The 16,076-nt window shown below is 36.2% G+C and overlaps 1 protein-coding gene across 1 annotated transcript in view; it reads left to right on the top strand.

Annotated features, from left to right (window-relative positions):
• LOC107665762 (contactin-associated protein-like 4) overlaps positions 1 to 16,076 on the top strand; it is a 75,375-nt gene that overhangs the window by 8,111 nt on the left and 51,188 nt on the right. The window contains exon 5 of the mRNA XM_016456772.1: positions 12,421 to 12,527. Within this exon, the coding sequence (XP_016312258.1) occupies positions 12,421 to 12,527 (107 nt within the window). The remainder of the gene's footprint in view (positions 1 to 12,420; positions 12,528 to 16,076) is intronic.

The raw sequence follows: 16,076 nt of genomic DNA, 5'->3' as shown, positions 1-16,076 counted from the left end.
TATTGTTTATTGTTAGGTCATGTTATCTAACAAATAAAATCTTATTGTAAAGTGTTTTTAATACTACAGTTTCCATCTATTTGATATACACTTAATATATGTAATCTTATCTAAATTTATTATAAAAGCTGAGGTTTGTTATTTCCTGAAAAGTTATATTTTAGCTGGTGTCAATAATCTAATGTTGCATTTGGTCAGACTCAGCCCATTGCTTTACTGAAGTATATTATATTTTCCTTTTACAGCTGCAGACTGAGGAAGATCCTGAAACACACCAGCAAACCCTAAAACAGACAACAGTTTACAGATGTTTTTCAGTGACAGCAGACCTATGACTCAACTTTTGGGTGAAACTTGTTTACTTTTTTCATACTTTTATTACTTGTGGAAAAACTTGAAACAATTTTAAATAAGTATAAAGAATGGCATTGGTTTTGTACATTTAATTTTTGTTTAACGTTATTAATAAAAATGTTGTTCAATTAGCATGTTTTTGTGTTTTGCTTCGGTACCGAAATTGGTACCGAGAACCGTGGATTTTCACTGGTATTGGTACCGAATACTGACATTTTGGTACCGTGACAACACTACTCGCATACATGTTAGAGCTAATATAAATGAGAAGATCAACTCATCATGGCAGATAACAGAAAGACACTCTGTTTTCATTTATACAGTAAATAAGATGACAGATGGAATATTCCATTCAGCAAATGGAAGTAGAATGTGGATATACTGTACATAAAACATATCTCCTTACATCTCAATCAGAGATCAATCTCAATCTATTAAATATTCCATTAAACAAGAATTATTGCCATATGAACCAACTACTTTCACACTCTGACTCAAAAATACCTTACATTTGTGAACATTGCAAGACAAATCACTCTCAACAATCTTTGCTACGTACTTAGGGTTGGGAATCGAAAATCGATTCCGATTCCAGAATCGGATACTTAAGGTCAGGAATCGGATAGGCTACTTGTTGTCAAATTAAAATTTCGATTCCGCCTATCGATTCCTATGTGCTTTGTGAGGACCGGACCTAGCGATCTGCCAGGACCTTGCTTGCTAATCTAAGCGCTCCAAAGTTTGGCTACATTTGCGATCAGAAGCAAAAAAAAGCTAAGTATAATATCTGTGATAGCTACAAGAGAGGTAAGAGAGGTGTCACCACCAATATGACAAAGCACTTTAATTTAATCGATTGTTAAAGATTGTTCAAACACCTCAAACACCAACGTGATTCTATTCCTAAATTACAATGATTCATCTGTTTCATTCCTCAAGCTTTGATGTGTGTGATCAATGTTGTGATCATGTGGTTCGTCCGTGCAGCGTACGATCACATCAGTGTGATTTGAACATTTAAATCTGCGTCTGTGCTGCTATTGACCTAAAGAGAGCAGCTGTCTGTCATGAATGAAACAGCTTCAGTCTTTTCAACCACACAGTATCATTATTTCGGTGTTACAAACATTCAAATCACAGAAGTTCTGGGATAAAAGTTTATAGTTCAGATATAAACTGTGTGTACGATGTGTATGGTAGTGATTAAAATAGAGTAAATCACCTTTTGAAAGTAATTTGACACTTCAAATGAAGATTTATCGATTATTACATTGTTATGCCAGTAGGTGGAGAAAAGGGGCTGTTCAAATGTATTTGTCTTTGAATCATACAAGAGATTCGTTCAAGAATGCTGATTCATCCAGTAATGAAACAAGTACATCTTGAGTGAGTCATTGAATCATTCATTCATAAATTACATGTGATCTTGTTTAGTTGTCTAATGCTTTTTCTTCAGAATCATGAGAGAACCACAACTTCCATTGGGAAAAAAAAAGAAAAGAAAAAAAAACTCAATTTGTTCAGAATCTTGCAGTTCTATTTTGCACACAAACAGCTCTTAAAGAGTCCAGTTTTTATGTAGCCTGTTGATTTTTGTTCATGGTGTTCAGCTCCAATAAATGGTTTGCAAAAAAGAGACACAGGATAAATGTTTGATATCATTATTTAATCACATTGGAATCGAAAAGAATCGAAATCGGAATTGATCAAATTCAAACGATACCCAGCCCTAGTTATTTTAGTACATCAAGTGAAAATAAATTAAAATAAAATGTTGCAACTGAATTTTGAAAATGTATTTTGAATTTTGTAAAGTACATTTTTATTTTATTTCAAGTAACACAATTTTTTAGTAGTAATTATCAGTAATTATCGCTCTTGATGTGAACAGGATGCTACGTGTGTTCTTTAACGCTGTGAAAACAGCATGCGTAAGTCACGCAGACACTTATGCTAATGCAGTTTAGCACGTCAAGCGCTGGCGTCGCTTTCATACTGGTCCGGCGGCTTGAATGGAGCTCTCGGCTCTCATTAGCGCACACAATATTATTGAGTCCGCAGGCGTGAGGCGAGGGCAGACCGCGGGTGACGTTCCTCTCACTCCATGAAGAAACAGCAGCTCCACTGCGAGGGTTATTACCTCTGCTAAAGGCCTGTAGGTTGAGCTCAAATAACATTGCTGCCCATAACTAAGAAATATGGGATTGCAGCGGCTCTCATTGGCTTTACATGTGCCCCATGTGAACCCACGGGCCCTGTGCAAAATGAGTGTGGACCAGAGCAAAGCTGAGTGCCTTTATTAACCCCACATCAAAGATAATATGAGGGAAGCAGAGAGCTGATGTGTGCTGCTGTCGTTTGGAAGACTAAAGTTGAGCTTGTAATGATTTCTTGTACAAAAAGACCAATACATGTGTTTACTCTCATGCTACTCTTACTATTTCAGTAGTATATAGTATGAACACTGTGAGCAGTATGCACATTCATTTGTATGCATTGATACTGTCTTGACCTGCCATCTCTAGTATGATGAATGATTAATAAAATAAAATAAATCATCTGAATTATTAATTAGCATTTGAAGCCTTTTGAATTTACTAGTTTTCTGCTTCAAAGCACATGATATCAGCAACCAAATATATGTACTAGGATAAGTCATTTATTTATTTATTTTTAATTCTATTATTTATTTATTTATTTTACTTTTCCAACTATGCACAATTATATAGTTGCATTTTATTATTTGTATTTAGCATTGATTTTTATCCTGCTGTTCACAGATCATGACCCATCAGAACAGACTTGAAATGAAAATAAAACATTTAGAAAAGTTTGCAAAAATAGGATTCAAAACACAAAATAACCATATTTCTAAGAAGATAGCTGGATGCCACTCAGTCAATTACAGCTTTTGTTCTACATATTATTTTCAGAAACTAGTTTTCTGTATGGATCCGCTGTTGAGTTTTTGTGGTGTTAAGTAGCTGAAGGTTGACCTGAGGAAGTTGTTTTGTTATGCAGTGACGTGGGAGGAGCTCTGTGTGATATAGTGCTCACTTTGACTAAAGCGCTGAGTAAGTGTTATTGTAAAGGTGAATAATGGACAGAATAAAGAGGAGTTTCTTGCGCTGTCAACACTTTCACTGAATCTCAGACTCACACTCCTCCTCACCTCACTGAAATACAGCTGCTGTGTGGAGGATCATTACCAGTGCTGACAGGAAGTCCCGCCCATCAGTTTAAAGAGCCAATCGCATTATTGATTTGAGGGATTTCCTACAGAAGCATATATGACCTGTTTTTATTCTGTCACCTTAAGAAGTGCATAGCCACAAAAAGGAACGAAACAAAAGAGGTAATGAGTGTGAAGTGCTGCTATTTATCATGCACACTGTTGAGTCGCATCCATTCATATACTCTCACTGCGGTAAAAGAGCCTCATGCCCACAGATCCTGTGTTTTGTGTGTATGCAGAGCTGCCTCTTTATTCCAGCAAATGCAGCGCTGCACGGGTTTGAGTCGCTCGTCCCGTTCTGCAGTGTTTCCTGCTCTACTGCCCCACTTATCGTCCACCTGTCCTACACTAATTCTCATTTTGCATTTTACTAGTGCACTTGTATTCCATTCCATTGTTTTAGTGTCACCATTACATTTGTATTCATTCAGCAGGGTTTCCCTGAGTTGAAAATGTTTGGTTTTATTTAAGAAATTAATATTTCTATTCAGCAAGGATGCATTAGATTGATCAAAAGTGACAGTAAAGACAAACATAATGTTACAAAAGATTTCTATTTCAAATAAATGCTGTTCTTTTGAACTTTTGTGTATATTTTCATAGGATATTATTCATAATTGAAGCATCTGGAGTCTTGAATTCAACACTGAATTTTCTGTTTTAAAGTGCCTCATCAACAAACAAAAATATGGGATGTGTTGGGATATATATACAGTATATATATATATATATATATATATATATATTAATAAACATACCATAAAAATTACAGACCTTTCATTTCTTTGTAAGTGGGCAAACTTACAAAATCAACAGGGTATCAAATCAATATTTTCCCCACTGTAAATACGTGTATCACTCCAGACTCCTTTGTGAATGTCATGTCGTTATAGTGCTTAGTGTTTCAACCGTATTTGTGTGCCTACATTAAGTATTTTTTAACTGATCAGTGCCGCGTTTGTGAGATTAGTTCTGTAACATCGCGCCGTTTCGTCCCACTTTCAGTGCATTTGGCTTCCCATATGTACGGCTGAACACCGGTTCTCTTGCTCTGTTATGTTGCTTCTACCGGCTGTGTAGATATGCAATGCAGAGAGACTTATATGCGACACCCTCTTCTGGAGATGGGGTGGGAATATGCAGCTCATTTGCATTTAAAGCGATACACTCCAAAACAGCTCTTTTTTTTTGGTAAAATTACATTTTCCAGCTGTTATAATAAATGATCTGTTGGGTATTTTGGGCTGAAACTTCACAGACGCATTCTGGGGACACCCAAGACCGATATTACATATTGTAAAAATGTGAAATATAAATATGTTATTAATGAATTTACATAGAACTGTTTAGGTTATGTTTTACATAGGGGTTGCACCAACTAATCGACTTCAATGCTCTGTCATGATGCTTTAAGCTTGACTATTTGTTCATTAATGACGTCATCAGCGACTAGTCGACTTCGACTCGACTTTCATCACATAAAAGTCGACTTAAAAAAATCAGAAGTCGTTCAACCCCTAATACACACACACAGTCATTCTTGACATTAGTAGTAGGAAGAGCATAGATGGAAAACATTGCAGCCTAAACACATTTAGAAACTATAACTAAACCTACCATAGTTATAATAATAATAATAAGAAGAAGAAGAAGAATGAAGTACACCCTGACACCCTGATTATTGCACATGAATCTAATGCTGATTTGAAAGAGCCACAGGCATGAATTCACTCAACAGTTTTGTTGAAGCTTAAGCAGGTGCTGATAGTGCCGGAGCAGTGCTGCGTCATGAGTCTTTACAGTAAATTAAGTCTTTGTCATTCTTTTCAGCACAAACACACCTCCTTTGTATGCAAATGAGTCTTGTGCCGTATTCACTAAAGTCAGCGTTATTTGCCTGCTGCAATTAACATTGTGCTTTTAGCAGCCACCTAAAGCAAGAATTAGAATTTCATTTGATGTTTTATGCACTTTGCGTTGATCATGGCAGCAGTAATTCATTAAACAATGATCAAACATTCTTATCCAAACATGCAGTAAAGTTCATCATGCTTTCCGCATTTTAAAGAGCTGTTTCAGGTGTCTGGATCGCTTCTTTTCAGCACAAACACACCTCCTTTGTATGCAAATGAGTCTTGTGCCGTATTCACTAAAGTCAGCGTTATTTGCCTGCTGCAATTAACATTGTGCTTTTAGCAGCCACCTAAAGCAAGAATTAGAATTTCATTTGATGTTTTATGCACTTTGCGTTGATCATGGCAGCAGTAATTCATTAAACAATGATCAAACATTCTTATCCAAACATGCAGTAAAGTTCATCATGCTTTCCACATTTTAAAGAGCTGTTTCAGGTGTCTGGATCGCTGCTGTACAGTCACAGTAAAATATGATAGATTGTGGAATTCAGAACTGATCCACAAGACAGGAAATTGCTTTAGGTTTATTTGTCTCAATAGCTATTTTGCAGGTTTAGAATTAACAGTATTGCCAACTTCAGCTTTAAAGGAATAATTCACTGAAAAATGAACATTTGCTAAAAATGTGCTCACCCTCAAGCCATCCAATATGTAAATGAGTTTATTTCTTCATCAGATTTGGAGAAATGTAGCATTGCATCACTTGCTCAGCAATGCATGCTCTGCAGTGAATGGGTGCCGTCAGAATGAGAGTCCAAACAGCTGATAAAAACATCACAATAAGTAAAGGAATAATCCGGGACATTGAATTATTAGAAAAATAATGCATTATTTTTCTAATAATTCAACGGCCCAGAGTCAATTATTCCACTTATACTATGGTTGCCACATCTCAAGGCATCAATCAGATAATATATTTCAAGGCATTTGTCCGTTTTTTTTACTTAAAACGCTATTGTGAGTAGGATTAGTTTCTTCCGCATCTCATCCAACGCCTCTGTTGCTAATTCCAAAACGTTATTTTAGACCTAGTAATGGAGGACAGAGCCGTTGATAGCAGACTCATCTTAACAGAGTTATTAGAGAGAGAGAGAGAGAGAAAGCGTGTGAATTACCTCTGTGAGTCTGTGTGTCTCTCAAAAGTGTTCGGCAGCAGCGTCTCCACTAATAGTGAAACTTTAAGTTCATTTTCTTCATGAACAGTCCTGTTATTACCTCGATTGTGAGAAATGTCATGTAGCTTTTAAGTTGCTAAACTATTTTACTGATAAAACTGATAGCGCTAACAACATAAGCGCGTATGTATCCGTGTGTGCAAACTATGTGTGCGTCAAGGGCGAGAGAGCGGGAGAAATAGAGTATGTGCTTTACGTACATAATAAAACATAATTTTGTGGCAAAACATGGAAATAAACTCTCGTTTGTATCCTATTGCTTACTATATTTATTTGTTTGGCCAGTGTCGTTGTGGGTTTTGGTTATTTTGCTATTGTAAGCTATAAGGACCTTTGAACTAACTGAAATCATTTGGCAAAGTGATATATTAACATGTAATGCGATCAAGAGTTGCCTGGAACTACGTTCGCCGTGTGTTTCCCTGAAAATAATTGCACACCTTAGAACGCTGGTCAGCCAATCAGATTCAAGCATTCAATGGCCCCATAGTATAATCCACAAGTAATCCACACCACTCCAGTTCATCAGTTAACATTTTGTGAAGCCAAAAGCTGTGTGTTTGTAAGAAACAAATCCATCATTAAGATGTTTTTAACTTGAAACCATCGCTTCCGGCAAAAATTTGAGTCCATAATCCATAATATTGCTTTTTACACTGAAAAAAGTCATCTAGTCTGAATCAGGAGAGAAATCTGCACAGATCAAGAACCAAATACAAGCCAGAACGGCTCTAAACAAATATGTGGGTGGATTTTGATTTGAAAAAACAACATGGATTTTTCACTGCAGGATCATGGATTCATGAAGTGATGTTAAAACATCTTAATGATTCATTTGTTTCTTACAAACAGGTAGCTTTTAACTTTGACAGATGTTATTGGATGGACTGGAGTGGTGTGGATTACTTGTGGATTATTGTGATGTTTTTATCAGCTGTTTGGACTCTCATTCTGACGGCACCCATTCACTGCAGAGCATCCATTGGTGAGCAAGTGATGAAATGCTACATTTCTCCAAATCTGATGAAGACACAAACTCATCTACATCTTGGATTGCCGGAAGGTGAGCACATTTTCAGCCAATTAAAATTTTTAGGTAAACTATTTCTTTAAATGAACATACTTTCGATGTTGGGGAGTTGAAGCATTGCATGTTTGCATCTCTCTTCCCGCTGGTTTCTGCTGATGAGGTCGGCTGAAGGTTGCATCATTGGCCTGGCTTCTGTCCGTCCTAATTTCCTCCGCTTGACCTTTGACCCCCAGGCTGGAGGTGCGAGTCTGTCTCTTTCCAGCTCCTGTCAGGTTTCCCCTGCAGCTGAGGAAACACATCAAGCAGCGGCGTTGAGGCACGTGCCGTTTCCCCGCACCTGCTGCACTTGTCTTTCAAGAGGTGACTTCAGCTCAGCGGGCCGCCGTTGGTTGTCACCTCTCTGTGATTAGGGTCACACCGCGCGACCTTTGGCTGCTGGCGAGGAGGGTTGAGTATCTGTGGGCAGCCGATGGGAAGGGCAGCGCGGGGCACATGCGTTTCGACGCCGTCAAGCTGCTGCTCAGAGCCATTGTGGCATTTGTTCTCAGAGCTCGTATATAAAATATATAATCTCGAAATAGATGTTACTTTTAAATTCCGTTTTTTGAAAATCTCCCATTGATGTACATTTATAGAATGTTTGAGATTCCAAATGTAACTGACAGCCATGATGTCACTGTGGTAATTTGAATTATATATTTGGTTCCCCTTCAGGAACTCGAGCTCCGTTGAGATTCGCTTTGGGAACGCCCTTGCGTGACCGTGTTCTGAAGCACGTGTCAAATCAGTCCAATGGAGCAGCGAGACGTCACGAGCAGGGTGACGTAAGCACCAGAAAGTATAAAAGCGCATCCAGCAGAGCGCAAACCAGCTTCTGCTCTTCAGTAGCGCTCTGTGTATGTGTCTGTCTATTTACGGTTGTCTGTCCGCACAAGCATATATAAAAGACAATCATGAAAAAGTCTATGGCGAGTGAATGGCATTACAAACGCTGTGTTCCTCCCTGCCCACGATATCCAAAGCGAATCTCGACGCAGCGTCTCGTTCCCTCGGGGAACCATGGTTACATACGTAACCTAGAGACGGTTTCTTTCTTGCATGTTTCTATCTTCTGCATTAGAAAAGCAATCATTATTCAATATGCAAATTACTGAATTGTGATTGGTTTTCTCTTGCAGAAGATGGACTGCAGAACACAGACATCTTGAGTTAAACTGTTTACCTTTAAGTTTCTACACTTATACTACTAGTTGTGTTTTGTTGTCAGGTTCAGACAGGATTTGGTTTTTCAGTGAAATCTTGATCTTGTTTCTCATAATTTCTATGTCATCTCCAGTTTCCCAGTTGATGTGTCCTTCAGGCTGAGATGCTAGTGGAATATCATACTCCCATATGTCGACCCGTATTCATTAGCCGAGACCTCATTTCTTAAAAAAAACATCTGTCCAATTTTATTTAAAGTCAACATGGATTGAAATTTGACCCTGTTTACTTTATTTAGACATGCTGCTGGTCTTATTGTGAAATCAGTGCATGTTATTGTAAAAATAATATTTGCCTTCATAATCTTTCATGAAAATTTAATAGCTTGCTCTTAACACATTTTGTTTGTGTACTTGTTTCTCTCCTAAGTATCGTAGAGAAGTTATAAAATGCCCATGTAAAACGTTTTGCACTGCAATAAAGCTTGACTAACATTACACTTCCATTCAAAAATAAATTAATATTTTTATTCAGCAAGGATGTATTAAATTGATCGGAAGTGACAGTACAGACAATTATAATGTTGCAAAAGATTTCTATTTCAAATAAATGCGGTTTTTAAAACTTAAAAAAAATTAAATGTACCATGGTTTCCACAAAAATGACACTGTTTTCAACATTGATAGTAATCAGAAATATTTATTAAGCAGCAATGATTCTGAACGATCGTGTGACACTGAAGACTGGAGTAATGATGCTGAAAATTCAGCTTTGATTAAGAGGAATAAATTACATTTTAACATATATTCACATAAAAACCAGTTATTTTAAGTTGTAATAATATTTCACAATTTTACTGCTTTTTCTGTATTTTTGATCAAATAAATGCAGCTCTCGTGAGCAGAAGATACAAAAAACCCAAACTGTCGAACAGTAGTGTATAAGTGGACTATAGTTTCCCATTTTAAGTCTTTGTTTATAGACTTCTACATATTTTGTTTGTGATTCGTGTTTATTCATCTCAGCTCGTTTCATCAGAGAAAACACAACTGTCTGGCAAGTCGTGCTTGCGTTTATCTTTTCTGTGTGTTTCTCTCTCGGTGTCTGTGTGTGTCAGTCTGATCATTACTCGCGGGGGCAGATTACAGGAGAACAGAGGAGTCCGGCTGCGCTGCGGCAGCCTGTGTGAAGCTGACCGCCTCGGTTCGCTTGTGTCCCTGCGACGGGCCTGCAAAGCTCTGATGGGATTGCAGCCAACAAAGAGACAGGGCTCTCAGTATGCCATCAGCGTACGCGAGCCAAAAAGTGTGGTTTGGGTTTTTTTCCCTTGGTTTGAAGTGTCGTTTTGAGCAGAATGAAAGACACACTCGATCCTGTTCCGATTATGAAGCTACAAAGCGTGAAACCGGAGCAGAGAGTGGATCTGTCCCGACCACCGAAAGCACAAAGAGCGTTTGAACGGATCCTCTTAGACCATCATTGTGGCCACAAATGGAAATCTGGTGAAAGATGTAGACTGTAAAGTGAGCGTTGGTAACGCGAGATCATCCCGTGAGAGTCAGGAGAGGCTGGGAATTGTTTTTTGGCTCAGGCAAGGGCATTGTGAGATGACTAGAAAAGATTCGCTTTATAGAGAGAAATTGGAAGGTGTTTGTGGTCGAAGCGGTTAACTTTGCTTCGCTCTCAGCAAAACATTATTAGCTTCTAAATCAAGGTGTTGTGGCATAAATGATTATTAGTGGTGTTTGCTAAGTCAATCTTGAGGTTAATGGTGTGATGAAACCTCTAACACGAAGTATTAAAGTTCAGCGTGTGCGTTGTCCTACGGCGTTTGTGCAGGAACGAGTCCTCAAATCAGCACTGTTGTTATTTCAGGAAGTCATCAGACATGTTAGTCCAGGGTTTTTGCACCAAAAACATATATAAGCATAACATATATTACATAAACCCTGCAAAATGTTAATAATTAAAGCGTAATAGTTTAATTGATAGCTTTTCAGGGCAGTGCTGAATAAAAAAGCAACATGCAATTTTTATGATCCCTCGTTTTTTTAATTATTATTAATTTGCAGATTCTGTGAGGTGTATGTGAACTTATGACTAAGTGAAATTTTTCATGCATATTTCTCACCCTCCCTCTGAATTACAGGTTTTCTGTGCCTTTATATTTAAGACTTCTTTATGTAAATGAAGTCAAACAGTTATCTACATTTTTGTATATCTACTTCTTCCAAAGTGATGGTTTGTGTGAAAAACAGACCCAAATTTTAATTGATAGCTTTTCAGGGCAGTGCTGAATAAAAAAGCAACATGCAATTTTTATGATCCCTCGTTTTTTTAATTATTATTAATTTGCAGATTCTGTGAGGTGTATGTGAACTTATGACTAAGTGAAATTTTTCATGCATATTTCTCACCCTCCCTCTGAATTACAGGTTTTCTGTGCCTTTATATTTAAGACTTCTTTATGTAAATGAAGTCAAACAGTTACATGTAGAAATGCATCACTAAATAAAAAATTAGATTTCTTTTTGGAGTTGGAGTTTGCAAACCCATTGCATGAGTGTTTATGCCTATTTTGTGCTAATTCTATGCTTATTTTTCAGCTTCTCTCTGAATTAAAGAGGCTGTTTGCTTTTCATTATTTAAGACTTCTTTATGTACAGTACATATAGATCTCTGATTATAATAATGAAGTTGTTGATTATGATTATGATTGGTTAACATCAGGGTGCTTTACAAGTTATGTAAATGACATTTTTGTTATCTACTTCTTCCAAAGTGATGGTTTGTGTGAAAAACAGACCCAAATTTAAGTCATTATTTGATTAATTCATATTTAATATTGATTTGCATACTTCAAAACACAATGATGGTCATTTGTTCTATCAAATAATGTCCTGTTAGTCATAATTTGATTTTCTCTTTAGGTAACACTTTATTTTACGGTGTCCTTGTTACACATGTTGCATGTACTTACTATTGTAATAACAATACATTATGCATAATTCCATGCAACTAACCCTAAACCAAACCCTCATCCTAACGCTAACCCTATAGTTTGTACATGTAGTTGATTAATATTACTCAGTACTTATATGTATAATTACACTGTAACAAGGACACCTTGTAATAAAGTCTAACCTGTCTTTTTATCTCACAATCTAAGAATAAAAGTCTGAATTGTGAGAGATAAAGAGAGTTGTGAGATAAAAATGTTGAAATTACCATTTTTTTATTCCATGGTGGAAATAAGCTTCCATATTGCCTGTGATTTACATGCGACTCTCATACTGTCAGAATTCCTCCTATATGTCACTTAAAAGTGCACCGTTAAAAGTCACTGTTTCCCACTCCAGGATCAGATAAAGCCAACAGCAAGGTTTTCACTCCGCACAAACTGTCTATAAAGGCTGCATGTGTAATGCTGAGTGATTGCGCTTCTCTGTATCTGATTGTCCTTGAGATCAAACATCAAATATGATATGTCCTGTTTTTTTCCACCAGATGCTCCCCGAGTCGCTGTGAACACGGAGGGAGATGCTCACAGTCGTGGAGCACGTTTCACTGCAACTGTTCTGCCACGGGCTACAGCGGAGCGACCTGCCACAGCTGTAAGAACGCTTCTGAAATACAGACCACTTCCTGCACGCACTTCAAACGCTTCCTGTGCACTGATTCCTTCCACACTCAGAGTCAAGGACAGATCAGGAGACAAACGCGGAGAGAATAGTTACTGCTTCCACATGATGTTCCCTAAACTTCACTATTTGACCACTGTTTATGATTAGTCAAGTCAAGTCACCTTTATTTATATAGAGCTTTTAACAAGTATCAAATAGGAAAATAGCGTGTCAACGCAAAAGGACAATAGTAAACACTCAATTTTCAGTTAAAGGCAGTTCATTATTGAATTCAGTGATATCATCATCCAACTCAGTTCAGTTTAAATAGCATCTGTGCAATCAAGTCGACGATATCGCTGGAAATTAAGTGTCCCCAACTAAGCAAGCCAGAGGAACCAAAACTCCATCGGTGACAGAATTGAGAAAAAACCAGGCTCAGGCAGACGAAACGAACCAGCAGATTGTTCCATGCTGCAGCAAAGCTGGATAAAACTCAGTTACAGTGATAAGCATATGATCCTATTACATATTACATCATATCATGTTACAATATAAACACCATAAAGTAAACCTTGTCATAGTTCATCAACAGTCAACCATAAGTAATTGTTTGTAACAAATGATTGCAAACGGATCTGAAACTGCAACCCTGTAGAGTGTGCAACAGCGCCATGCTCATATTTATTTAATTAAATCAAAGACTTTTGAGGCTTAATAATCATATTAGGCTGTACAGTAATTCCTGTTTTTCCATATGAAAATGTAAGATGTCCTAAAATGATAGTTAAGACATCTGTTATACAATTTAAGATACCTTAAAAGCATAAATGCATTTTACAGTTTGCACACATCTATTTGGAGTTGCAAATGCAAGTGAAATGCTCTGTATGCATCATACTTGATTATGTGTGGATGTGTTTATCATTAATTGCATAAGTTTGCAGATGTCATTTTGCAGCCTATAGTAGTTTTAATATCTATTGCGTTCTGAAACATAATATTTTCATTGCATATTGAGCACTTTTATCACAGAACATCAAGGCAAATTGAATTCCTCATGATATGAGGCCTGTAAGGAAACAATATAAAACATGACGCAAGGTCGGGCGCTCATTAGCTGCAGAGCTACAGCTTTACACGCTTATGGATTTACACAGTCCTCAATGAAGTGAAAAGGCCCGCTTTTGGTGCCGTAAAAGAGAGTGGAACAGATTTGGGCTGAAATGAAGCACACGTCACTCAAATGTTTAATGGCGGCAGCATTTAAGACGTTCACACTTGAGCTGTTTTAAAGGGTGAGCGTTATTGAGAGGGACTTTATAGAGCCGCCCCATAATTAGATCTCACATAAAGCTGCTGTCAGTCAGAGGAGCGTTTGAGGTTTAAAAATCAAAGGGCATTTCTGCAGCACTGTAGCTGAATATATCTGCACTTTCACTGTTTTATATATTTATATGGTTTTAATGGGGTTCTGATGTTGACAAAATTGAAATTGAAACCGAGTAATGTTTTCTCCAGGTGCTTAAAACATATAAATATAGATATATGGATATTAAATAAATAAATAGAATAAATGGAATAATTATTATTATTATTATTATGCTTTCATAATAATACATGGAGGGAAATATACATATATATATTTTAATTAAAGTACATATTACATATTAAAATTACATATTTTTTATTTTAATTACTAGGCTTGTGATCAGGTTATAATAAAGCTTTATTAGTTCTCATAATCTCAAATCTGTCCATACAAATCTTCTATATGTATGTCTTGTATACACAATTATACATATAATAGAAACTGATTAGTCTTGTTTTGCTTTCAAGGAAAAATATATAACCAGAGTATCAATTAAAATGAAACAAACAAGCAAACAATACATTTTTTGTGTGTGTGTGTATATATATATATATATATATATATATATATAAATTTTAATTACTATTCTGGGCTTGCAATCAGGTTGTTATGAAGCTTTATTAGTTCTCTTAATCTCAAATCTGTCCACAAAAATAATACTCTTCTGTCTCATGCGTTTGAAATATGAAACAGATTGCATATAGATTGTAATTATTTTCCTTGAAAGTGAAACCTACAGTAATCCATTTCCTCCCTAAGCACCTTAATAGATAGTTAACTTCCCCCGTTTGTGTTACATCATGAATTCAGAGCTACGAAACAGATGCAGATGGTCATAATTAAAGCTGCTTCGTTTGCCTGAGCGCATGCAAAATTGATGGCAGCACACTTCAGATGAAACACTGCCTTCATTTTATAATACAAATGCACTGGGAGGTTTCATTTCACAAATATGCCATGCAAAATTAAGTGGACAAAATATGATTTTCATAATTTGCCTCTGAATGCAAAGCTTGCATAATATTACAAAATATATTATGTGGAAAATTTCTGAAAATGAATGTGAGCCAAAGAGAAAAAAGTTGCAGTAAGTTCAATCTCCAATGTAACACAATTAGAACATATAATGTGATCGGTGGCATAATGAAGTGAGTTAGAAAACCATGTCAACAACCTGCCTTCACAGTCGCTTCACGCTAATTACATTTCCGTTAAAAGTTCAAAACAGCACAGATAAGAAAGTGCATCTACATACTCATTTAAACACTTTACTGGCTCGTGTTTGGTGAGGAATGTTAGCAGATGAACATGAGATCCAGCAGTGATTGACAGGGATCATTCTGGAACATTGATTTAGATCAACACATCTGCTTAACCAATCACATCGTTCCTTCCAGGTATGACATCGAGAGCATCAGAGTGAAAATCTCCCAACACAGCTGTGATGATCAGATCTCTTTTAGCAACGAATCAGTATTGGAGAATAACAAAGTAGACACTACTAACTTAACTACAGCTTTCAGTTGCATGCAGTGATATTATAGTCAGCTAGAACTAAAACCATTAAAACATTTTTTTACTTGAAATAAAATAAACCTTAACTGAAAGATTTTTTTTTTTTTTAACTTTCATTTATTTCAGCTAGTTGCTAAAGTAACTTTAAAGTAAATTTTTCATTTTCATTTAGTTTACCTTGTATTAAAATAACTAAAATGGAAAGATAACAAATAAATAAAAACTGTATAGACATTAAAAAACAAAAATTAAAAAATAATGACGAAAAAACTTAAAATATGTATTATATTAATATTATAGAAATACAAAATATTGTTTGTAGTGTTAATAATATTTAGTTAAATGCTGCTGTTTGTCCTCTGTTTTTATTTAGTCATATACATGTACAGTAAATTAATTGTGTTTAGTGTAAATTTGTGTATTAATTTATTAGTTTTGATGGTATTATCCTAATTATTGTGTGCCCGATAAATACTCTGCTCTTTTAAATTGAATTATGTTTTCATTACATAATTCAATGCAAGACACTATAGGCAAAACCATTGTGCTTTCATACAATATTTTTTTATAAATTTTGAGATTTTTTTTTTTCCATGCAGACGTCTTTCAGACTACTGGAAAGAAAACATCCAAAAAAACATTTTGCTTATATA

This window comes from Sinocyclocheilus anshuiensis, unplaced genomic scaffold (genome assembly GCF_001515605.1).
Source record: "Sinocyclocheilus anshuiensis isolate Anshui unplaced genomic scaffold, SAMN03320099.WGS_v1.1 scaffold743, whole genome shotgun sequence".
NCBI lineage: Eukaryota > Metazoa > Chordata > Actinopteri > Cypriniformes > Cyprinidae > Sinocyclocheilus > Sinocyclocheilus anshuiensis.
Note: the sequence above shows the minus strand (reverse complement) of the source record. Positions and strands in the feature narration are given on the sequence as shown.